Source organism: Festucalex cinctus, chromosome 1 (assembly GCF_051991245.1).
Source record: "Festucalex cinctus isolate MCC-2025b chromosome 1, RoL_Fcin_1.0, whole genome shotgun sequence".
In the NCBI taxonomy this organism is placed as follows: domain Eukaryota; kingdom Metazoa; phylum Chordata; class Actinopteri; order Syngnathiformes; family Syngnathidae; genus Festucalex; species Festucalex cinctus.
This window is the reverse complement of record NC_135411.1, coordinates 3,368,827-3,395,863: the sequence shown is the minus strand read 5'-3', so window position 1 is coordinate 3,395,863 and position 27,037 is coordinate 3,368,827. Positions and strand designations below refer to the sequence as shown.

Below are 27,037 nucleotides of genomic sequence, written 5' to 3'. Positions count from 1 at the left end.
TTTTTTTTATACATTTTTTGCGTGTATTTTTTGTAACCGAACCCCAGCGGAAAACGAGGGAACACTGTAACTTGTAACTGTATTGTCACTGAATAACTTAGATGAAATCGTCAACACAGTTCGTTTCTTTTCTTTTTCACATTTATTGATGATGAATGAAGGAATCAAATATTTTTCACGGTTTGAGTTTGTGTTTTTTTGTTTTTTTACAGCCTATTTTCTCAAAAAATTATGGTTTGAACTAGGGATGCACGTTAATGCTATTTTCAACCGATGCCGATAAACCAATAATTTAGAACGTGCTGATGTCGATAACCGATAAGTAAGCCGATAATTGTTTTCTACAATAAGTCGAACATGTACAAATACATTGAAACATTGTGTAAACTTTACACAATGTTTCAATGTATGTAAAGCTGAATTTTACTGATATGAGCCACAACAAATGGACCAACGTGGCATGTCGATTATTATTGCCCGATTTCTTTATTATCTAGTTTATCTGTATGAAATCAAATTGGTCGCTAATTGCCGATCATTTTCAGCCAATTTCTCTATTATCTGGTTTTTCTTGATGACACCAAATTGACAATTGCCGATAATTATTGGCAAATTTTTCGATAATCTGCTTTATCTGTTTGATGTCAAATTGTTCGATAATTGCCGATAATTTTCGGCAAATTTCTTTATCTGGTTTATCTGTATGACGCCAAATTGGTCGATAATTGCCGATAATTATTGGCAAATTTCTTTATTATCTGTTTTATCTGCATGACGTCAAATTGGTTGATAATTGCCAATAATTTTCGGCAAATTTCTTTATCTGGTTTATCTGTATGACGCCAAATTGGTCGATAATTGCCGATAATTATTGGCAAATTTCTTTATTATCTGTTTTATCTGTTTGACATCAAATTGGTCGATAATTGCCGATAATTATTGGCAAATTTCTTTATTATCTGTTTTGTCTGCATGACGTCAAATTGGTCGATAATTGCCGATAATTATCGGCAATTATCTTTATTATCTGTTTTCTCTGCATGACGTCAAATTGGTTGATAATTGTCGATAATTATCGGCAAATTTCTTTATTAACTGTTTTATCTGCATGACGTCAAATTGGTTGATAATTGTCGATAATTATTGGCAAATTTCTTTATTATCTGTTTTATCTGCATGACGTCAAACTGGTCGATAATTGCCGATAATTATCGGCAGATTTCTTTATTATCTGGTTTATCTGTATGACACCAACTTGGTTGACAATTGCCGATAGTTATCGGCGGATTTCTCTATTATCTGGTTTATCTGTTTGAAGTCAAAGTCGATAATTGCCGACAATTATCGGCCACCGATATTATCGTGCATCCCTAGTTTGAACATTGAGAATGTTGAAAGGAGAGAAATGTGACAAAATGTATAAATGCCTCGATTGAGAAAAGTGTATCAACTGTGTGGTGGGGGGTTTTCGAGCCTCGAAATCAAATATTTTCACGCAAAATTCACAGAATGAAGTACCCAAAAAAAAAAAAAAAAAAGTACAAAAAAATCGATCAAACATTATGGTTATGTTTGTAAATTCCTCTGCTGTCTGTATGTCAACGGGATCAATAAAGTCAAGTCTAAAGCCTAATTTATGCCTCCACGTTTGCTCTTGCGTCGATGAGCGCCGTCGATCACGTGATCGACGGCGCTCATGAATTTTAAGTGCCGCGTCGCTCGTGGCCGGCTGTCGTGCACACGTCGCCAATCCTTGAACGCCGTAGATGGCGGGGCGTCGCTCGCTTCTGATTGGTCCGTTCATTGCGTTTTTTCTTTTTTTTCTCTCTCTCTCTCCCCGCCCCCCGCCCAGATAGTTTCCGTGAAGGCAACTGGCGGCGCAAATCGACTTCCTGCTCGGAGACGCCGGCTGTGCATGTGGATATGTGCCTGGGACGAGAGGCGGAAAACAACAACAACAACAAAAAAGTGTTCGCTAAGCGCACGGCTGTTGTGTTTTGGCGAGTTTACGGCCGACACCGGTGCAAATTGGCAATAATTAATTGCCACGGTGATGAACTTACTCTCCCCCCGGCTTTGTTTCGTGTTTCTGAATTAAATTGAACTTCCTGAATCCGTCATAAAATGCAGAGGAATCGCCAGCCATAGCGACAGCGGGACTTGGTGTGAAACTCCAGCAGACACCGATGTGTATTGTGATGTGTATTGCGCACAAGTCGGAAGGCAAACGCACGAGCGGAGCTCCAACGTGACGCCCCCCCCCCCCCCCAATGCATGCAGCAGATCTCACAGTATGCGAAGCCATTATGCAAACTTGATGACGTGCATGCAAATTACAATGACTGAATTGTTCTGGCTCTCGTTGGGGGTTGGGTGTGACATACTCAACTCAACTCGACTTGTCGATGGTGTTGGAGCGTCAGCTCGTTGGGAGGTCGACGGCCGGCCCGAGATTTACGGTCCCGGCGGTGGCCGCCTTTGCCCTCCCTTCAGGCCGACGCTCATTGAAGATATGTGAAGAGTGACGGTTGCAGGCCGAGGTGCATCCTGCTCCAGGATGTTGGTTGCAGGTAGCAAAAATATGATTAAGTGCAGCTGTGTGCACAAAACCACCTATTGACAATGAAAGCGAATGAGAGGCAAACCACCTAACGCGGTGGAAAGCTGACAAGAACCCGTAAGACGTTTGTTGACACGGTATACACACGAGGTTATAAATATGACGATCTGTAAAGCTGGAGAGCTTTTCCGCCTCGGCGATTCGGTGAAATCAGCTTGACGAGGAAATCCTCCGACCGGCTTGCAGGCTTGTATACTGGATTTGTTGCTCGAGGGAGGGTTTATTATGATTATATTGGATTCAACTAAATGATAAGATCATTCGAGGGAAACCACTGGGGAAGAGTTAAGTCACCTGCTCACAACTTTGGGGTCAATTAGAGCTTGCTCACCTCAAATTTCCATTTTGATATAACCTTTATATATATATATATATATATATATATATATATATATATATATATATGTATGTATGTATTAGGGGTGTGCCAAAAAAAGTCGATTCATAGAAGAATCGAGATTCTTATTTATTAATCGAATCAAATCGATATTAATATCCCAAAATCGATTTTATTTCAATTAGAAATGAAGAAGAAGGGGAAAAGGCAGTTGTAGCCCACATGCTGTTTTTGTGGAAAAAGGCACTTACAATACAAAATTAATAAATGTAAAAAAAAATAAAATAAAATAAAAAATAAAAATAAAAAAGACACTTTAACGTCTCTATTTGTCATTTTGTCTTGCAAAGCAAACTGGAGTTGATCATGACAATGTTGTGCACATCTGTAAATTGAAGCAGAAATCATTTGCCAATCAAATCATTTTGAATCCAAAATCGTTCGAATCGAGAATCAATTCTGAATCGAATCGTAGACCCAAAAATCGTAATCGAATCGAATTGTGAGACAGTCAAAGATTCCCGGCACTACTTATGAACATGTTATCTTTTTACTAATATTCCATCATTCATTGCCTGCAACACAATCCAAAATCTGGGAAAAGTTAGGGAATGCTAACAAAAAAAAAAAAAAAAAAAAAATCTGGCTTGTGGGCAAAAGTACGCAAACGTGAAAACGTACTTTGTGCGTCGGCTCAGAAGTCGCCGTCGTCGTCGGCGTGCATGTGGAAGCGGATGTCGGACTTGTGCTTGAGTTTGGCGTGCAGCAGCATGTGCGCCACCACGCCGGCGCGCACGTCCATGCGCGCCGTCTCCTGCTTCAGCTTGCCGGCGCTCTGCTTGATCTTCACCACCGCCGCTGGACACGCGCGCACGCACGCACGCACGCACACGTCACTTCAGCACCAAAAAAAAAAAAAAAAAAAAAAAAAAAAAGAGTCGCTCACCTCCGTCCGACATGCTGCTGCCTCGCTCCTCCATCTCCTGCTTCACCTTCTCCAACTCTTCGCTCAGCTGAAAGTGGGACAAGCGCAACGCCTTCAAAACGACTCGACCGATGCCACGGTTTTTCCTGTGTACAAAATTCCGAGGCGGCCGCCTCCACCTTATTTTGTTCACCACCTCCAGCCTAAGTGACTGATAAGGAATGAATGCTTTATCATATTCTTATTAGAACCATTATTCTTATTAGGTTGACTGTAAAAAAAACAAAAACAAAAAAAATGAAATCGATTCCTGCATGTCTCAAGTCAAGCTCAAGTCCTGACAAGTTAGCGTGTGCGTCTCCAATCGATGTCAGAAACGTGGAGCGGCGCGATGCGTTCACTGACCTCGGCCAGGAGTCGCGTCCTCTGGGCCACGCCCCCGCTGGCGTGCTGGTAGCGCTCCCTGACCTGGCGGCGGAGGAACGACAAAGAGGAAGACGATGAAAAACTTGAGGTGACGCGTATCGGTATCGGGCCGATTACCGGCCTTATTTCAAGGTATCGGCTACTCACGAATTAGGGCCCGACCGATTCATCGGCCGCCGATTATTGGCCTTCAAACAATCGGCCAAATGGCCGATGATTTTTTTCCCCTTTAAAACATTAGACAAAAACCGAAGTTTCCGACGCCGTGAAAGTACCCTGAATGCACCATTTTTTCTTGCGTAGCATTAGCAACTAGCAAGTGTGCAGCGTATTTTATTCTGTTGTCCCTAAACGTCCTTTAAAGTGTTTAATGACGCCGCAGTTGAAGTTAACCGCAAAACTAAATACACAACATGAAGAATCACATCCATTGTATATTTAAATACAGAAAATGCTTCGTTTTTAAAGCATCGCTAGCCTAGCGCTAACAGGAAGTTAGCATCGACTTTGAGAGTGTTTTTCCTTCAAATTAACGAATATCAACACACAAATGTTGCGGGAAAACGTACCCACAGATGAGATAACACGATGCAAAGGCACAAATTCTTCACAATGTGTGAAAAAAACAGAAAACAAAAAACGAGTTATTTTCATAGAATTCAATCGCAACTTTCTTCTCTACTCACAAGCGTGTAATGTCATGGATGCAAGGCACCACACCGCCCCCAAGAGGCCAAAACGCACAGGAACAGTCAGTATTTGTTCTTCTTACTGTTTTTTTTTTTTTAGTTGCTCTTATTTGAGTTTATTCGATTCTTATTTGACACTCTTATTGTTTTTATTTTGTCGTTGCCCCTCACATATTACTATCCAAGAAAAAGCGTTTATGATTTTTCTTTATTCCACCGAATTTGTCAAACAAAATGCGCCCCGTACCGTTGAACGTACCGGCACAAATGAGGTATCAAAAGATGCGTCTCGATCTGACTCGGCGGGGATACATTTTTTTTTTTTTTTTTTTTTCGGAATTTCGAGTTACCATGGCGACGCAATTCCCAAAAAACCCTGCCAAAAATCCCATAGGAATGAATGGGGGGGGAAAGATGGACAAATTAAGCACCATTTTCCAAGCCACATACATGAACCGACCGAGATGATTTTTTAGCTCATTTTGTTGCAATTTTTCTCATCTTTAGCTTGGTGTTGAATTTTTTTTTTAAGGAATGTAAGCTCTCGCTCCTGTGCGGGTTCAAAGACAGTGTGCGGAATGGAGAAAAAAAAAAAAGGCTTTTTACATTGGTGTGTATTGCGTCTGCTAGAGTTAACCAACAGGAAGTGACCTAATTTCAACAGGAAGTGACTTGATTTCAACAGGAAGTGACCTGATTTCAACAGGAAGTGACTTGATTTCAACAGGAAGTGACCCAGAAGTGACCAGATTTCAACAGGAAGTGACCCAGAAGTGACCTGATTTCAACAGGAAGTGACTTGATTTCAACAGGAAGTGACCTGATTTCAACAGGAAGTGACTTGATTTCAACAGGAAGTGACCCAGAAGTGACCAGATTTCAACAGGAAGTGACCCAGAAGTGACCTGATTTCAACAGGAAGTGACTTGATTTCAACAGGAAGTGACCCAGAAGTGACCAGATTTCAACAGGAAGTGACCCAGAACGGACCAGTGCATTCGGCTTTCCACCTTGCAAGAGTCAGCAGTCACATCCAAAATTTCCGCGGGAATTTTTCTAGTATATTATAAAGTTGACATTTCAAGGCTTCAAAGACGTTCTTTTCTCAAAATTCAAGGATACAATTTTTTTTTTTATTATTATTATTATTTTTATCTTAAAACACATTCACATGACGAGGTTTCAGGTTAGCCCAGTAAGTCACAAGATTGATGAAAATAACAAGATAAAAAAAAAATCTATGCGAGGGCTTCATTTTCGAGAACACTTCTTTTCCTGTTTCACGGGTGTGATTCATCTCGAGTGATAAGAAAAGCAGTTTGCATCCCATTTACGGTACGTACTCTTCCTGAACTCCACAGACAAGAAAGAAATGAAATGAACAAACAAAATCTTCTCTTTTGTGGTTTTGGACTCTTCTGAGTGACTTCCTTCTTTGACGAAAAAAAAAAAACAAACATGGACTTTGTAAGGTGTAGGAATAATTGTAAATACTCAGCACTCATGTTCAACATAGCCGAGCTATTTATTATCTTATCTAGAAAATGACTCAAAAAGCAGAACATCTAAACGCAGCAGAATGGTTAGAGCCAGTCTGCCGAGGCCGCCCGTTTTCTGTTAAGAAATGATTGAAAACACTCGTCAGGACACTTTCCTGATTCAGTCGTGCGGGTAATCGGAATCTGACAATTGTTAATTTGAATAACGAGCCAACAGACCACATCCAATCCAAGCCCAAATAAAAAGGCGGCTTCAGACCTCGCTGAGTTTGGCCTGGGCGGCGCGATGTTCGCCGATGACGCCTTCCAGCTGCTTGTTGATGTACTTCTCTCGACTGGACACCTTCTCCAACGTCCTGCTGATGTCCTCCTCCAGCTTGTCCAGGTAGCCCTGAAGGACACCGGCAACAGACCATGTGACACGTGCGTGATGCTGGCTCAAAAAAAAAAAAAAAAAAACTCACAACTGTAAATCCAATGTTCCCTAGAAGCTGTATTTGCATTTTGTATTTTCATATGCTCCTCATTAGGGCTGCTCAATTGTGAAGAAAATATTCATCACCATTTTATTGGTAAAAATGAATTGACTGATATGTTTATTTCAAATAGGGCCCGACGGATATGTATTTTTTGAGGCCGATACAGATGATTGGCAGCAACAAATACAGATTACCGATTAATCTGCCGATTATTTAAAGATATATACATTATGCATAAAATGAACCCCTTCCCCAATTCCTTTTCAATGGTTGCCACTTAGGCACAAGCTTTTCACAATATTTGTTCACACATTTGGGAGAATTTGTGCCTTTGCGTCGTGTTATCTCATCTGTCTGTATGCGGTCCCACAAAGTCGATGCTAACTTCCTGTTCGCATTTGCTAACTTCCTGTTAGCACGAAGCTTGTGATGTTTTAAAAACGAAGCCTGTTTTGTGTTTAAATATACAGTGGATGTAATTCTTAACATTGTGTGTCTAATTTGACAGTTAACTCCAACTGCGGTGTCATTAAAAAGCTTAAAGGACGCTTACGGACACCAGAATAGCATACGCTATAGGGGTGTGAATTGCCTAGTACCTGACGATTCGATTCGTATCACGATTCACAGGTCACGATTCGATTCGATACCGATTAATCCCGATACGAATTTATAAGTCAATTGTTGCGATTTTTTTTCATTCAAATTTAGAAAATACTAATCAGTAAGCTTGTAGAGTGTAAGATTTATATGAAAATGTATTATTTATTTATCTGAAATTTCAGTCTTATAGAGGTTGTAATCTGTTTCATGTTTGAACAGCATTAAAATAAAATATTAAGGCTTAATGTTCCGTTCATATAACATTCTTCCATGCTCAAGGTGTGAATCCAAAAAAAAAAAAAAAAAAAAAAAAAAAAAAAAAAAAAAAAAAAAAAAATCGATTCTGCCCTTATTGAATCGATTCGAGAATCGCGTGATGTAGTATCGCGATATATCGCCGAATCGATTTTTTTTTAACACCCCTAATACGCTACACACTTGCTAGTTGCTAATGCTACGCAAGCAAAATGGTGCGTTTAGGGTACTTTCACAGTGTCGGAAACTTTGGTTTTCTTCATTAACGGTTTAAGGGGGAAATCATCGGCTATTTGGCACAATTGGCCGATTGCTTTTGGCCGATGTTTGAAAAACAGAAAAGGACAGGTTGAAGAAAATGAAGGTGGAAGTATTGGATGCTGCATACTTTTGGGATGTGGTGCAGCTCGAATTAGCTCTTGGACGCTCAGTACTACTTTGCTAACACGAACGCAATGTTTCTTCAAATGTTTTGCGGCTCCATACACAATTTTGGTTATTTTCTTGGCTTAAAATGGCTCTTTTCACACAAAAGGTTGCTGACCCCCTGGCCCAATACATTCATTTAACACCACACCGTAAACCCCCACATATAAATCGACTACTTCAATCTATTTACACAATGAAACCGTCCAAAAAAAAAAAGAAAGCAGCCAAACTAACCAAAACAAGGAGCGAAAAAGCAACCAAAACGTAGTACGCAAAAAGGCACCTTGGCCTCGTGGAGCGAAGACTTGATGGCGTCCTGGTGCTGGTGCATCTGGTCCACGTGGACCCTCCAGTCCTGCACAAATGACGGCAGACACGTTGGAGACGTGCACCGCTGATTTGTGTACAAAGAAAGATACAAATCATCCTCATTCAAACAATAAACGAGGAATTCCAAACTGGAGAGGTGTTCCAAAGCAGTTATGCGATACGACTAGCCCAAAAAACAGACCTCTCTCCCTCCCTCTCTAAAGTTCACTTATTTACGACTAAAACAATCATTTATGAGCTTCTTTCTCATCAAACATCCCACACATTTCCAGGTATCACCCTCATGACCCCCAACCACCCCATCCCTTCTCTAAACAACGTTACGTGACCTCAAGCTAACTTCCCCACCGTCCTTCCGATCTCATGACCCCCTTTCCTGTCTCTAAACACAGAAACATCAATTCCCCAAGACACTGATGTACCAATCTGACCGACACCTGTTTTGTAACAAGTAGAAAAAAACATGAACACGTGGACGTACGTGCTGCTTTGAAGACCCCCTTTTTTCTTTTATCGCTGAGTTCCTTCGACCCCAATATTAGATTTGGAAGAGGCATCTTTGGTTGTATGACAGTTCTGTCGGGTCCAATGTTGTCGCATGAGATATTCCAATCTGTTCCCGTTTGAATGTAAATATTGTCTGGCTCGAATTCCGTTTGGACATTTGTTGTAACATGATAAGGCTGTATTGTGCCTACAATGAATCTGCTGTCAATACGCAAAATGGGGGTTGGTGGTGTGGCTCCTGGAATGCGGCTGGCGTGGGCTCCCCTGCTGGGTGAGCTGGCCTTGGTAGCACTCGCTCAGGAGTGAAGAACTACAAGTCGCTGGCAACAGTGGTGGCTGAGCTGAGTCAGAATCGAGGCAAAAATTGCTAGAAAGCAATGGGCAGAACTCGGGGTGTGAATTGCCTAGTACCTGACGATTCGATCCGTATCACGATTCGATTTGATACAGATTAATCCCGATATGAATTTACACGTCGATTGTTACGATTTTTTTTACTCAATTTAGAAAATAGCATTCAGTAAACTTGTACATGTACACTGTAAGATTTGTATGATTTGAAGATTCAAGAATCTTGTAAGATTTGAATCTGACAAAATGGAATTTTTTCAACGATGAGGAGAATGATCAAATCCTTTGTCACATCAAATCTAATTCACAGAGCATCACTAAACCAAATATATTAGTGTCAAAGTCACTGTTGTGGAGAAAATATATCTTTTTACAAAAGCTTGTTTTCTCCTTATCTTTTCAATTTTCGCTTAATGTCACTCAAATGACCCATTTTCAAGTGGTAATTACTAAAGAACGGAATAAGGTAGAAACATACTTTGTTCTTCTTTTTTTTTTTTTTTTTTTTTTTTTTAAATTATAATAAAAATAAAATAAAATAAATAAATAAAATAAAATTAAAAAAATTAAAAAAAAATATAAATAAAAAATAAATAAATAAAAATATAAAAAAAATAAATATAAAAAAATAATAAAATTAAAAAAACAAAAAACAAAACATACTTTGTTCTTCTAATGAAAGAATGGAATGCAAACTTTCATTTGGTACCCACATTTTATATATAGTAAAAGCACACAATATTTTGCTTGCCTTGAAAGATGAGTTAAAATGCTCGAAATCGGCTGCTACTGTGGATGTTTGTTTGTTTTTATTTGTTTTTAAATGTGTGGCAGTAAAAGAGTTAAGCAATGAACCAGACCAATCACGTTGACTTTTCCCGCCATTCCCACAACGAGTTTGCCATATTTGAGGACGGTGCCGTACCTTGTTGTCGGTCCTGATGGTGACTTTGAGGAGGGGCAGGACCCTCTCCACCTCCAGGTTCCACTCGGCCACGTCCACCGTGGACCTCAGGATCTCGTCCGGTTTGGTCGTTGCCGCCGCCACTTCCTGAGGGAGGAAACGCGGGTCACCCGGTTCAAACCTCCTACGCCGGAGACGCCGCACGAATTACTGATGGCGCTGATGTCTCACTTTACGCGTGCTCTGCAGGGTCAGCGCCTCCAAGTCCACCAGGTTCTCCTCATCTTCATCATCGTCCTCCTCCTCCTGGACAGACGCAAAAAAACGCCCAATCATGAGGAATCGGGAAGAAGAAGAAGAAGAAGAAGCCGGCGGGGGAAGACGGAGGTCGAAGAGGACGTACGGCGACGCGGTCCGGATCGTCCAGCGCGAGTTCCGCGTGGTCGTCCGTCACCGATTCTTCTTCGGCGGTTTCCGTTGGGTACTTTGGCCTGGAATTTGACAGGTGCGATAAAAAATGATCGATCGGGGTCAAGAGGTCAGGATTGTTTGATGTCCTAAAGGATTAATTTGATGGACAGAGGTCAAGAGGTTACGATCAAAGGATATTGGGTTAGTGTTTCAAGACTATTTGATATCTTATTATTTGTTTGTATGCAAAATAGGGATGCACGATAACGCTATTTTCAACCGATACCGATAAACCAATAAATTAGACGTGCCGATGTCGATAACCGATACGTAAGCCGATAATTGTTTGCAAAATGAATTGAATACAAATATATTTTCGTTTCCTACTATAAGTCTTAGGTGTACAAATACATTGAAACATTGTGTAAACGTTTCACAATGTTTCAAATCAAATGTTGTCAATTTCAAATTGGTCGATAATTGCCGATAATTTTCGGCGGATTTCTTTATTATCTGGTTTATCTGTATGACGTCAAATTGGTTGATAATTGCCAAGAATTATTGGTGGATTTCTCTATTATCTGGTTTATTTGTTTGACGTCAAATTGGTTTAATTGTCGATAATTTTTGGCAAATTTCTTTATTATCTGGTTTATCTGACTGAAATAAGATTGATCGATTAATTGTCGATAATTTTTGGCAAATTTCTTTATTATCTGGTTTATCTGTCTGAAATAAAATTCATCGATTAATTGCTGATAATTTTTGGCAAATTTCTTTATTGTCTGGTTTATCTGTCAGAAATAAAATTGGTCGATTAATTGCTGATAATTTTGGCAAATTTCTTTATTATCTGGTTTATCTGACTGAAATAAAATTGGTCGATTCATTGCTGATAATTTTTGGCAAATTTCTTTATTATCTGGTTTATCTGTATGACGTCAAATTGGTTGATAATTGCTGATAATTATTGGTGGATTTCTCTATTATCTGGTTTATTTGTTTGACGTCAAATTGGTTTAATTGTCGATAATTTTTGGCAAATTTCTTTATTATCTGGTTTATCTGTCTGAAATAAAATTGGTCGATTAATTGCTGATAATTTTGGCAAATTTCTTTATTATCTGGTTTATCTGACTGAAATAAGATTGATCGATTAATTGTCGATAATTTTTGGCAAATTTCTTTATTATCTGGTTTATCTGTCTGAAATAAAATTCATCGATTAATTGCTGATAATTTTTGGCAAATTTCTTTATTGTCTGGTTTATCTGTCAGAAATAAAATTGGTCGATTAATTGCTGATAATTTTGGCAAATTTCTTTATTATCTGGTTTATCTGACTGAAATAAAATTGGTCGATTCATTGCTGATAATTTTTGGCAAATTTCTTTATTATCTGGTTTATCTGTATGACGTCAAATTGGTTGATAATTGCTGATAATTATTGGTGGATTTCTCTATTATCTGGTTTATTTGTTTGACGTCAAATTGGTTTAATTGTCGATAATTTTTGGCAAATTTCTTTATTATCTGGTTTATTTGTCTGAAATAAAATTGGTCGATTAATTGCTGATAATTTTGGCAAATTTCTTTATTATCTGGTTTATCTGACTGAAATAAGATTGATCGATTAATTGTCGATAATTTTTGGCAAATTTCTTTATTGTCTGGTCTATCTGTCTGAAATAAAATTCATCGATTAATTGCTGATAATTTTTGGCAAATTTCTTTATTGTCTGGTTTATCTCAGAAATAAAATTGGTCGATTAATTGCTGATAATTTTGGCAAATTTCTTTATTATCTGGTTTATCTGACTGAAATAAAATTGGTCGATTCATTGCTGATAATTTTTGGCAAATTTCTTTATTATCTGGTTTATCTGTATGACGTCAAATTGGTTGATAATTGCTGATAATTATAGGTGGATTTCTCTATTATCTGGTTTATTTGTTTGACGTCAAATTGGTTTAATTGTCGATAATTTTTGGCAAATTTCTTTATTATCTGGTTTATCTGTCTGAATAAAATTGGTCGATTAATTGCTGATAATTTTGGCAAATTTCTTTATTAACTGGTTTATCTGACTGAAATAAAATTGGTCGATTAATTGTTGATAATTTTTGGCAAATTTCTTTATTGTCTGGTTTATCTGTCGGAAATAAAATTGGTCGATTAATTGCTGATAATTTTTGGCAAATTTCTTTATTATCTGGTTTATCTGTCTGAAATAAGATTGGTCGATTAATTGCTGATAATTTTTGGCAAATTTCTTTATTATCTGGTTTATCTGTTTGATGTCAAATTGGTCGATAATTACCGATAATTATCGGCCATCGATATTATCGTGCATCCCTACAAAAAGAGAAAAGGAAAGGAGAGGAGGGAGGAGGGAGAAAAGAAAAGGGTAACCGGAAGGGGTTGGAAGGGGTCATGAGAAGGAGTTGCCTGTGTACAGGTCTGGACGGCTGCACGTAAAGCACCGTGTGTTGTGAAAGGAAACGTGAAAGAAGTAATAAATAAATAACAAATTAAAATAAAATAATAACTAAAATTAATTAACTAAATTAAATAACAATGCATATATTTCTGGGGATTAGGTTGTATTTTACAGTTTTAAAAATGTGCATAATTTCACAAGTTACTTCATATAAAAATTAGGCAGCTCCTAATATGAAAAGAAAAATACACTGAGCTGTCACCATTGTCTTGCAATTATGCCATGTTGTAGTGACAGAAAAATGATCAACACAAATCAGTCACACTTGTTTGTTTTTTACAGTACATATTTTATTTTTTAACTTTATTATTTTTTCACTTTTTTATATAGAATTGCTATGAAATGTAACATTGACTAAAAATAAAACCATATTTAAATTAGGGGGAATTTTTTTTACATTTCATTGTAATTTTAGATTTAAATTGAGATATAAAATGTACGATTAATTGTCAGTAAATTATTGAAGTCATGCGATTAATTACGATGAAAATTTTGAATCGACTCACACCTATAATACATATAGATAATATCTAATAGGGGTGTAAATTGCCTAGTACCTGACGATTCGATTCGTATCACGATTCATATGTCACGATTCGATTCGATACCGATCAATCCCGATACGACTTTATGAGTCGATTGTTGTGATTTTTTTTTTTTTTTTTACTCAAGTTTAGGAAATACTAATCAGTAAACTTGTACCTGTATACAGTGTTCCCTTGTTTTCCGCTGGGGTTAGGTTCCAAAAAATACCCGCAATAAATGAAATCCGCGAAGTAGTTAGCTTTATGTTTTACAACTCTTATAAATGTTTTAAGGCTCAAAAATCCCCGACCGCACAATTTATACACTGTTCTCACATTTCTCTCTTGTTCAAACTTTGACAATGTTCAAACCTTCATAAATTTTATAAAATGGGTATATTACTGTAAAAAAATATGCAAAATTGCACTTAAAAAAAAATCTGCGATACAGCGAGACCGCGAAAAGTGAACCGAGATTTGTATGAAAATGTATTATTTATCTGAAACTTCAGTCTTATAACTGTGAGCATTTAGTCTTTTTCATGTTTGAACAGCATTGAAATTGCAATAGAACACAATATTCTGTGGGCCTTGCAAAATCAGTCCAAATCCAGTAAAACAGCCGGCAGCGAACGGGATTGCGAAATGTGAAAATGGCGGCGAGTGAAAGAGTTAAACAGCCAATTAAGCATTAAGCAGCATGATGTTTTGCTGACATGATTGCGAAATAGGAACTGGCGAGAGGTTTTATTCTGAAAGGTAACCGGAAATTTATTTTGAAACAGCGTCGGTCTTCCTGTCCCGCTCGATGTGTTTTGTGCTAGCTTTGCCATTTGCCGGACGCCGACGGATGCGGCATCCGGCCAAAATAGAAAATAGGTCTATCCGTGCGTCTCGGCTCGTCGACACGCAACGCACACGCATCCGGCGTAATCCCGGTGTAGCTCATTTCGGGACTCCCTCATGTTTTTTTCGGAATAGTTACCTGATCCTCCTATTCACTCCGTCATTCACGTAACGAGTGAACAACAAAAATGCCAGAGAGCAGCTGTGTCAGTGAGGAGGGATTGTATAGTTTTGAATCCAGTTATTGTCAGATTTACCCTCGTGCAGTCACGTATGACTTCATATTAAAATGTTTTTTAATTTCATAATACAAACCATTTCATCACAGTTGAATCTCACCGTATACTTCTTGTTCTACAACCTCAAAAATACAATCTTTGCACCTTGTTTCCGCATGTTTTTCTCCTTTACCGCAAGAGAAATAACTAGTACTTTTTTACTGGTATTTTTAACACCCACCCCCCCCAGACCAAGCCACTATTATTCATTAGTCATTCGATCTAGGGGGGCGTGCACCGGATCCGGAAGTTAACCAACCAAATAGCTTTTTTGAACCCGCGTCGGCCATGATATTCTGCAAAAAACGGTCCCACTGAAGGAGGGTCATTCATCTTCATTAGCTGACAGGCGGAAGTCATTAAGGATCACCAATCTTCATTAGGGAGGGGTCAGGACCTTCACATGACCCCCCCTAAGCTCGTTAAGAACGTCATCCATCAAATGTTGACGTAATGTACATTCTCTATCATTCGAAGTATCAATTTCCACGCCCACCTCCGTGCATACAACTTACCATCATACCAGCATTGTCCAGTAATCAGGAGGTCATCAATTTCATAATTTATCTCTCAATTGACTTCATAAGCATTCCACATGCATTCAAATCTTAGCGTTCAGCTTTCAGCATTCCCACGCAATTTCCCCAGAAATTGCACTTAGTCTCGTTATATTTAGCTTTAGCTTCCCAATTTGTTAAAATAACCTAAAAAAGAAAATCAAAAGAATGTAAATTAGAGAAAGAGTGATTGAGAGTGTACGTCACAATGTTGGATGGGTCAACTTTTCACCTCTGTAATTAGTGACATTTAGCGATGCTTCGATTGAATGTGCAAAACATCGAATATGGGAATCGACGGGAGAGAACTAATAGCTGCCTTTTTAGTGCGTCGCGATCAAAATTTGGATTTATGGCCTTATTCGCTTTGATGTCCTTTGATGTCCTTTGATGACGTAGGATGAAACGATAAAAATGATCGATCGGGGGTCAAGAGGTCACGATCAAAGGCCTGGTATGACGTAGGATGAAAGGGGACGATAAAAATGAAGGATCGGAGGTCAAGAGGTCACGATCAAAGGCCTGGTATGACGTAGGATGAAAGGGAACGATAAAAATGATGGATCGGAGGTCAAGAGGTCACGATCAAAGGCCTGGTATGACGTAGGATGAAAGGGGACGATAAAAATGATGGATCGGAGGTCAAGAGGTCACGATCAAAGGCCTGGTATGACGTAGGATTAAAGGGGACGATAAAAATGATCGATCGGAGGTCAAGAGGTCACGATCAAAGGCCTGGTATGACGTAGGATGAAAGGGGACGATAAAAATGATGGATCGGAGGTCAAGAGGTCACGATCAAAGGCCTGGTATGACGTAGGATGAAAGGGAACGATAAAAATGAAGGATTGGAGGTCAAGAGGTCACGATCAAAGGCCTGGTATGACGTAGGATGAAAGGGGACGATAAAAATGATGGATCGGAGGTCAAGAGGTCACGATCAAAGGCCTGGTATGACGTAGGATGAAAGGGAACGATAAAAATGATGGATCGGAGGTCAAGAGGTCACGATCAAAGGCCTGGTATGACGTAGGATGAAAGGGGACGATAAAAATGATGGATCGGAGGTCAAGAGGTCACGATCAAAGGCCTGGTATGACGTAGGATTAAAGGGGACGATAAAAATGATCGATCGGAGGTCAAGAGGTCACGATCAAAGGCCTGGTATGACGTAGGATGAAAGGGGACGATAAAAATGATGGATCGGAGGTCAAGAGGTCACGATCAAAGGCCTGGTATGACGTAGGATGAAAGGGAACGATAAAAATGAAGGATTGGAGGTCAAGAGGTCACGATCAAAGGCCTGGTATGACGTAGGATGAAAGGGGACGATAAAAATGATGGATCGGAGGTCAAGAGGTCACGATCAAAGGCCTGGTATGACGTAGGATGAAAGGGAACGATAAAAATGAAGGATCGGAGGTCAAGAGGTCACGATCAAAGGCCTGGTATGACGTAGGATGAAAGGGAACGATAAAAATGATGGATCGGAGGTCAAGAGGTCACGATCAAAGACTTTTTTAATGACGTAGGAAAGGAAAACGATAAAAATGAGGGTTAGGGTTAGGATTTCAAAGAGATGAAGAGGTGCGTGCCTGTGTGCCAGTGAGTTCCTGTGCAACATGTGGATGGGGGGAGGGTGGGGGGTGGTGGGAAGGAAATGGCTGAGGAGGGGGGACCGTCTGGCTGTATGCATGTCCTGTGCAGCACGATGAAAAATGAATCGAGCGTGATAATCCTCTAGGGGAGGACCCCCCCCCCCCCCCCCCCCCCCCCCGGAGATTATATAGGACCGCTTTTGATAAAAATGTAAGAAACGTCGTGGTAGGCCGATATGATTCATCCCAAGAGAGGAATTAGGGGTGTCAAGGTCAAAAAGCGAGACCTTTGTCATATTTTAAAAGGAGATATGACTTTCCTCCTTGTTCGCATATGGTTAGCGAAAGCGATAGAAAAACAAAAAATAGGTGGGGGTGACGATTGTTTTATGACTTTGCGTGTGTGTATGGGTGATGCGGATGAGCTTTTTTTTTTTTTTTCCCTTCCAGATGTTAAAAAACATGCGCGCACATACACAGACTCAATAACAGACTTATATTGGAATAAGATGTATGAATAAAAGAATGAAAAAGAATGACGAAGGGTCGACTCTTTCTTTTTTTTTTTTAAAAAAAAGAAAAAAAATATGTAGGAGGGGCTTTTCGATACAGAGATTTTTGTAAGAGTGAATTTGACGTGAACACATTCGTACCTTGAGATCTGGAGGGAGAGAGAGAGACTCGAGAACATGATTATGGAAACTTTTGTGACGTTACAAGTGAGACATTCTTTAAAACCAAGAATTGGAAAGTTGGAGAAAATGTGCTCGAGTGAGGGGGGCGAACTTGCGGTGGGGTGCGTGAATGAGGGGGCGGGGCTTCAATTGACAGGAGGAAGGGAGAGAGGAGGAGGGGTGAACGGGGTTTCAGATGGCAGAAGGAAGACAAGAGTGAGAGATGAGGTGTTGCAAAAAATAATTGTGTATTAAACGTTGTCATGAGGGTTTGTATTGTTAAACAATGTTTGATATCAATGAAACGGTGGATGATGATGATGATATAGGAGCGTTAATCGATTTCTATTTCATTAAATAGGTAGAAAGTAACTTATTTAAAAAAAATAAAAAAGTATACCCCCTAAAATAATTTACGACCGTATGTCTATTTTCGAGGTAGTTCCAACCCCGACATTTACACCCCTTAAAGATTTATCTCTGATCGTAGGATGGCTGAAGGTCACTTCTAATTTTTATAAAATATTAGGATGGAGATCTGGGGAATTATAATAAATTGTAAATATATTTTATAGAAACTTTAGTAACTGTCGATATAGTTTATAGACTGCATGAGTTTTATATTTTTTTTTTTATAGAACTAATATATAACGCTGTCTTCTAAAACTATTTTAGTTATTGAAGAGGGTGATATCTATAGCCCTGACGATCTTGGTGAGAGTCATCTTCTCTTTTATTTTTATATATATATATAATGTCGATATTTTAATATAGTTTTTTTTTTTTTTTAAGACGATATATTACGAAGGGAGACGGAGGCCATTTACGAAAATACCATTAAATCGATACACTATATGAATACAGGTGAAAGACCACTAGCGGTAAATCTTACACGGACGTATTAAAGTGTGACACCGACGACGTAAGCGGAAATGGTGCATTCTTTAGAAGACGACCGACGGTTCCCATGACGACGTGTTCTCTCAGCGAGTTTAAAAAATGACATTGTCTGTAACGTCTTTTTTTAAAAATATTTTTATTTAATAAAATTCATATAAAAAAGATACAAAGTCGTACGTACGTTTTTCTTTATCATGGATATACATTAGGGGTGTGAATTGCCTAGTACCTGACGATTCGATTCGTATCACGATTCACAGGTCACGATTCGATTCGGTACCGATTAATCCCGATACGAATTTATTTTTTTTCATTCAAATTTAGAAAATACTAATCAGTAAGCTTGTAGAGTGTAAGATTTATATGAAAATGTATGATTTATTGATCTGAAATTTCAGTCTTATAGAGGTTGTAATCTGTTTCATGTTTGAACAGCATTAAAATAAAACATTATGGCTTAATGTGCCGTTCATATAACATTCTTCCATGCTCAAGGTGTGAATCCTAACCCGAAGTCAGACGTTTTGTTGAATATTTTTCCATTAAAAATGGAAGTTGAAAAATCGATTCACACAAACACACACACACAAAAAAAAGGCAATGATGATAAGACGTTGAATCGGTAAGACTACCGAATGAACAATTCTGAGCTCTTAAAAAAAAAAAAAAAAAAAAAAAAAAAAAAAAAAAAAAAAATCGATTTTCTTTTATTGAATCGATTCGAGAATCGCGCGATGTAGTATCGCGATATATCGCCGAATCGATTTTTTTTAACACCCCTAGTATACATTTATAAAATAATAACAATATACTACGTTATTAAAATCCCTCCCACTTAATCGTAGGGCGCTTTTTCTTCTTCTTTTTCTTTTTTTTTTAACGTCATCACTTTCGGCCGTGATAGCAGGATTGTTTTTTAGACGTTTTAACTGTTCTCTGGCGTAAGGGTTAGAAACGGCAGTCTCCGGTATATTGAGTTCATAAAGTAGTTGTAAAAAATCGTGATCGTGACCTCTTGACCCCCGATCGATCATTCTTATCGTTTCATCCTACGTCATCAAAGGACATCAAAGCGAATAAGGCCATAAATCAAAATTGTGATCGCGACTGACTAAAAAGGCATATTATTACTCTCTGACGGGTGCAGGACTTGTGAACATTGTAAGAATAATTGTAAATATGAGTGATCATACTAGGGCTGGGCGATATGGCCAAAAAATAAAATCTAAATTTTTGCAGCCATCCAGAACGATTACGATTTCAATCGATTTTAATCGAATAAATCCAACAAACGTTTATTTAAAGGTTTCATTTCTTCAAAAATAATTGCTGTGTAAAATGTTCAGACACCAGTAACGTATACTGATTCTAGATCAATTTTAACATAAACTTAATATTCACAGTTTGTGCTTAAATGCCACAATCAAGTAGTTGGTAGCGATTGTAAACATGTCTTGTAAAGCACTCATCCAGCATTCTGCCACTTGTGCAAGATTTAAAACACATAAAAGCATTTGGATGTAACAGAACATAAGAACAACAACATTTAATAATCCAGAAGGCAAAACTCGATTTCACGATTTAGCAAATTTTCAACGATTCGATTTTTTAAAATGACGATGTATGGAATGAATTTGATTTATTGCCCAGCCCTAGATCCTACATTTGCTGCAATGAAGACTTGATTTGCTCTGCTCTACACTCACATTCACATGTGCTAGCTATATGTTATCTGAACAGAAGACGACTGAAGAAGCAGAACATGTAAACGCAGCAGAATGGTTCGAGCCAGTCTGCCGAGGCCGCCGGTTTTCTGTTGAGAAATGATTGCAAATTTGTGTACTCAGAAATCTTCCACTCGTGTGCACACACAACAAGTAGACTGTGTTCCAACTATGAATTGCATTTGCAGTTTTGGAGGGTTGGAACACCCATGGAACTCGGGGCGTGGAAACCAAATAAAAATAGAGGGTGAGGAGAGGATTCTTCAGAGAGTGCAGGAGTGAATTGTATCAGTCAGTTTGTGGGATCTGATTTTTGGTGCTGTCTCTTGAACTATTGACCTATTCGAGGCCAAATGTTCAAGTGAAATCCTTTTCATGCGAAACAACTTTATGATTGCTACTTGTGTTTAAATAGCTTCAGGAAATTAAATGCCAGTGTGTATCCTGACTTGTCACAAAGGGAATCATGCATTTGTTACCAATTAATCATTTATTTGACTTAATTTTGTAACTCTAAGGTGCCAGCTGAAAATACCAGAAATCACATGTTCACTGGGGTCAACTGTTGAAAACTGCTCCTTCACGCTTAAGGGCTAATGAACAAATGATATCCTGAAAGTTTACAACCATCAGATGACGGGAAAAAGGTCAGAGCAAGAATCTTAATTACTTTATGACTGTCAGGGAAGAAGCTCAGGACAAGGGTCTCATTTATTTTGGTGTCTGCAAAAGGTTAGTTTTAGCAAAATTATTAGATTATACAATGTAAATGATAGGTCGCCTCATTTTTTATGTACGAATAAGTTCTTTTGATACCAGTAAAAACCTGTTATTACTCCTGGTCTCAAGAATGGGGGGGGGGACGTATGATCTGCGGGCCACTTTATAACAATTGGATACCAGTAGAAGTCACAAAACTAAGCTCGCACTACCCCCTAGTGGTCAAAAGCAGATACTATTAGCATTCAGTAAACTGCATCTCATAATAAGTGGGTTTGGCCGAGGCTTTCCCTTACCAATAAGATCTAAGCGTGAAGTGGGCAGGCAGGTTTGATAGCCAATCAGGAAAAGAGGTTGTACCATGGGTGAAGCTTTATAAACTGTTGTCAGATTTTTTCCATTTGCGCAAATTGAATGGTCTCAGTGTGCTTTTGCCAATAAAGCCGCTTTTTGTTCAGCTTGACTTTGGATTCCCGCCTATTCTTTGTTCTGACTCGCTTTTTCTTCCAACTCACAACGCAAAAGGGGACCTGGTGCATCAGCCTGCCAACAGGTGTTGGAACAGGTGACGCTGTGGCCAGCCTTCCGGCTCCGGCCTGACCCGAGAGCCGACAAGTTCCTCTCCTCTTTGTGTCGTGTTTAACAAATGTCAAACAGGTAAATCTGACAAACATACATTGACTGCAGTGAAGTTGTAATATCACCATTTACCACTAGATGGCAGACTTGACTTAGTTGTAGTCCCGATACCACGACACTGCTTGTCCGGATCATTTTATGGCCGCATTTGAAATGATATGCAGAAGTTCAAACATACTACCTCAATAATACCTTTTTCGTCTGCCAGCAAGCACAAATATGGCACTTTACTGTACTTTAATTTATTTAATTCAATCTCCGGTGTAATAACCTTATTTATTGATTGATTGAATTTTTATTTTATTATTATTATTATTAATTCAATCTCTGGTGTAATAACCTTATTTATTGATTGATTGAATTTTTATTTTTCATTTTATCTATTATTATTATTATTATTATTATTAATTCAATCTCTGGTGTAATAACCTTATTTTTTGATTGATTGAATTTTCATTTTTCATTTTATTTATTATTATTAATTCAATCTCTGGTGTAATAACCTTATTTCTTGATTGATTGAATTTTTATTTTTCATTTTATTTATTATTATTATTATTATTCATTCAATCTCTGGTGTAATAACCTTATTTATTGATTGATTGAATTTTTAGTTTTCATTTTATCTATTATTATTATTATTATTATTATTATTATTATTAATTCAATCTCTGGTGTAATAACCTTATTTATTGATTGATTGAATTTTTATTTTTATTTTATTTTTCTTCTTATTATTATTATTATTATAATTATTATTATTATTAATTCAATCTCTGGTGTAATAACCTTATTTATTGATTGATTGAATTTTTATTTTTCATTTTATTTATTATTATTATTATTCATTCAATCTCTGGTGTAATAACCTTATTTATTGATTGATTGAATTTTTATTTTTCATTTTATTTATTATTATTATTATTCATTCAATCTCTGGTGTAATAACCTTATTTATTGATTGATTGAATTTTTATTTTTCATTTTATTTATTATTATTATTATTATTATTATTATTATTCATTCAATCTCTGGTGTAATAACCTTATTTATTGATTGATTGAATTATTTTTTGTATTTTATTATCTGTTCTCATTGCCGCTGGACATGAAAATTTCCCAGAGGGATCAATAAAGTCAAGTCTAAGTCTAAGCATGTTTTTCTATGCCGTGTGTGCCTTTAATTAGGCTGCAAGTGTCCTAACGAGCACCTTTGAAAGGAGAATCCCCGCCTCTTGAGCGCGTGTTCGGCCAGCGCGTTCAACACGAAGCACACGTGCTCGCCCGACCCCGACTTCAGCTTGGACGGCGGGAAGTCCACCTTCACGCCCTTCAACGCACACACACACACACAAAACAGACGAAGAAGATGATGTCATCTCTTCGCGCTGGCTTCCAAAACGAGACGAAAGCAGAAAAGTCTTACGAGCGCCCTGAGCTCGGCCAAGATGTTGGCGACGACGGCGGCGGGCTCGTCGTCCTCCTGGGGTCCGGCGAAGCTTCGGCCCGCGCAGTTGATCAGCCAGGCGGCCATGATGGTGAACACGTAAAACTGCTCGCCCGGATTGGCCGCCAGGTAAGGGCTGGACACAAAATAGTGTCTGCGGCCGCAACAACACGTACGCAAGGTTAGTTCTGTCATCGCGAAAAGAAGAAGAATGTAAATTATATATATATACATACATATATATATATTAGGGGTGCACAATATATCGAAAAAATATCAATATTGCGATATTGGCCGATGCAACATGCATATCACAAAGACATGCAAGGCAAGCAATAAGTTTCACGTGGAACTTTATGCTTTTAACTAATCGGCCACTAACTATAATGTGCACCGCCATCCAATGGTTGAACATTATCGAGAGGTCATTACTATTAATTAGGGATAGACCGATTATCGGCTGGGCCGATTATCGGCGCCGATATTCAGCATTTTGAGAAATACCGGCATCGGCCATTTTGAAGAATCATATGGCCGATAATAGATCCATTTTAAAAAAAAAAATTTTAAGTGTTAATTTCAGGGAACTAATTTAAATGTAAATTTAAAAAGAGAAATATCGGCATCGGCCATTTTGAAGAATCATATGGCCGATAATAGATCCATTTTTTTTAAGTGTTAACTTCAGGGAACTAATTTAAATGTAAATTTAAAACAAAAAAAAAGGTTTTATTTTCATTTTTGTCGACCCTGGGAACTCTCTGCACCTTCTGTTTTTGATTGAAATTAAAACTAAGATAAGTAAAAATTTAATACTTTGGATATTTTGAAATTTTGGAAGACTTTTATTTTGTGTAGAAAATAATTGTTTGTTTTTATTTAACTTTTGAAAACATGCTACTGCGCCTGGGAGATCCCACAACTTGTCTATTGACTAAGATTTTGAAAAAAAAAACAAAAAACAAAAACCTTAAAAATATTTTATTAACCCTAAAAATTTCTCAATGAACATATACTTTAAAATAAACAAATAAAAATTTTAAAAAAGATAAGAGCTGGAGTTTGTATTTTTTCCAAATTTTGATGTCCCTTATTAGTGAAAATGAATATCGGCTCCAAATATCGGTTATCGGCATCCTTCACTACTAATAATTGGTATCGGTATCGGGCCCGAAAAAACCTTATCGGTCTATCTCTACTATTAATTAACAAAAAATATATTGAGTTTGCTTATTTTGCTGCATGGAAAAATTTAATTCTTTCTTAGATAATAAAAATATAATTTCTTTTAGTACATGTTAAATATCACAACAATACTGATCTCACTACACTCAGCAACTATATCGCATGATTTTCCAATATCGTGTAGCGCTAATATATATTAGGGGTATTAAGAAAAATCAACATATCGAGATATTACAGTGCGGAATTCTTGGATCAAATCAATACGTGGCTGAATCGATATTTAAACATCAATTTTTGATGAAATTTTCAACAAAAAGTCAAGTTTACAAATTAGTATTTTCTAAATTTGAGTAAAATAAAAAGAATCGCAATAATCGTCTTACAGATTCATTTCAGGATTTAATCGGTATCAAATCGTGACCTATGAATCGTGATATGGATCAAATTTCCAGATAGGGTTAGGTAACAAAGGCCTATATATATATTTTTTTTAATTTAGCTTTTAATTAATTGCGACTTTTTATTTTCTATTTTGTTTTATTTGTTTTAATCTGTATATCTCATTCTTTTGTCATTTATTCAATATAACTTTAATTTTTAGCCTTGCATACTTTTTTCAAATGTTGCTCTATTCTATTGTTATAGCTCGCCGTTATTTGTTACATTTATTTATGATAATGTTTCTCCACCTTATCTATATATAGAATTTGTTAATACTCTTAGTTTTCATTTACTTACTTAGATGCACTTTTAAAAATTTGCATTTATTCAATTTGATTATTTTAATGTTGTTTTTATACCCCAGTGTTTCCACTTTCCTTTGTGTTTGTCTCTCTCATTTTTCTTTTTTCTTTTTTTATTGATTATGGTTATTTTTATTTTTTTATTTTTTTATGTGAAGCATCTTGTGTTGCTTTTAAAGTATGAAAGGTGTCATGCAAATAAAGATCTGATTGACTGATTGAAAAACAATTGAAAAAGTTGGGAATAAAATATCCAACTATCAATTATTATTATTATTATTATTTAATATTATAATTTTTTTTAACTTTTCCTGCCAACAGCCTCTGAGGGCCGGTTAATGTTGGTAGCAGCCTATTTGAGGTGGCAAAACTAAATAAACTTGCGAAACGACACTCGAAGTCCGGCGATGAACCAATCTGAGCCGTTCACGGCAAAATAACGCAGACTAGTTGCCGGTCACGGCAAAATATCCCCTGCCACCGCTGCCCAAATCGAAGTTTGAGTACCACTGTACTAGTTCATATGAGTTTTTAGCCACTGCAGTACATCAAAAGTGTTGTTTGTTGGTGTGTGACGTGCCTGGAGAGAGGCTTCATGTTGTGTTTTTCCAGCAGCTCCTGGTCGCAGTTCAAGATTTTCAGCTTGTCCACCAGCGCCTCCATGAGCACGAAGCCGTGATGAGCAGCTCCCGGACCGCGTTCGTCCTCATCCCACCCGCGGCGACCGTCCTCCGCCATCTCGGTACCAAGTCCGAAACTTTCTTTTTGCGATTTCTTTTGTTTGTTTTGTTCGAGGAGATGAGAGCCGTTAGCATGCGGCTAGCTAGGCTAACCGGGTTTGTGTACTGGCCGTTGTCAGGCAACGGGGAGCTAACTAGCTAGCCGGTTGGCTAATATTAGCCATGTTTGATATATTTTCGCCACACGACACGAACACGGAAGCGGGCAAAGGTGACCGCGTGACAAGAATCGACGCGAATTGGTTAACTTGCTCCGGATAAACCATTAAATCTACAAAATAATCATAATAATAGCAGAAGAGTTTCTGTGTTTTCTTTTCCCTTTTCTTCTTCTTCGGCGGCGGCGTCTTCTTCGCGTCCTCTTGAATAAAGTTGGCAAATAGAGATCGAGCGCATTACCGCCACCTACTGCCATGGAGTGCGGAACAAATCTACTGTACAGGGTATGCAACCTGTACAGTACATTTGTAAATCTAATTCAATGGAGAAAAAAAAAATTATTCAATTGTAATGTTGACAAATATTTTATTTAATCTGAGTTCTATCATTTTCAGTGCATCATTTGATGCACTTTGCAAAATTCAGGTGAACTCGATGAAGTACGTCTGGTTTGGATTTCTCTCATGTCAATTTTGTCATCTTCCAAGTGAGTGAGTGAGTGAGTGAGTGAGTGAATATAAAAAAAAAAAAAAAAAAAAAATATATCTGTCATCTTCCAAGACACGCTTAGGACCGCCCCCTCATTTCAATAACATTTCGACTTGCCAGTACGGACCAAAACTGCCAACATTCTAAATAAATAAATGACTAAATAAATAAATAAATTAGGTGTGCCAAAATTAGTGTGTTAATTTGGAGTTTCTTTAACGCCACTAATTTTAAAAAAAAAATTTAAACGCATGATTAATGATTATGAAATTACTGTATCAATGACTAAAAGATGCAGACATATTCCTATGAGTTTAATATTTTTTTTTTCCACTTTTATGTTAACACGAATATGAAAACTTAGGGAATAAAATGTATTGCGCATATTAGTGTACATTTCGAACAGATACACAATTTGCGATAGTTAACTATTGAAGTCATGCGATTAATTACGATTAAAATAAATAAATAAATAAATACATACATATCTAAATATGACGAAATAAATGCCTAAAAGTCAAAATAAAAAACGATGTAAAAAATGTAATT

General features: G+C 37.6%; 1 protein-coding gene across 3 annotated transcripts in view; it reads right to left on the bottom strand.

Moving 5' to 3' along the window:
• Nucleotides 1-26,191, bottom strand: part of ift57 (intraflagellar transport 57 homolog (Chlamydomonas)) — a 59,793-nt gene extending 33,602 nt beyond the window's left edge. Inside the window, exons 1-11 of one of the 3 annotated variants that reach the window (XM_077511900.1) lie at nt 25,681-26,191; nt 23,152-23,326; nt 22,937-23,055; nt 10,758-10,845; nt 10,586-10,660; nt 10,376-10,501; nt 8,546-8,617; nt 6,756-6,887; nt 4,288-4,350; nt 3,904-3,970; nt 3,639-3,815 (exon numbers count right to left, since the gene is read on the bottom strand). In XM_077511900.1, the coding sequence (XP_077368026.1) occupies nt 3,652-3,815; nt 3,904-3,970; nt 4,288-4,350; nt 6,756-6,887; nt 8,546-8,617; nt 10,376-10,501; nt 10,586-10,660; nt 10,758-10,845; nt 22,937-23,055; nt 23,152-23,326; nt 25,681-25,838 (1,239 nt within the window). In that variant the 5' untranslated portion in view covers nt 25,839-26,191 and the 3' untranslated portion in view covers nt 3,639-3,651. Of the gene's footprint in view, nt 1-3,638; nt 3,816-3,903; nt 3,971-4,287; nt 4,351-6,755; nt 6,888-8,545; nt 8,618-10,375; nt 10,502-10,585; nt 10,661-10,757; nt 10,846-22,936; nt 23,056-23,151; nt 23,327-25,680 lie in introns of those variants that run through there. The other 2 variants (XM_077511909.1, XM_077511891.1) reach the window with 2 other exon arrangements.
• Nucleotides 26,192-27,037: the final 846 nt, after the last annotated feature.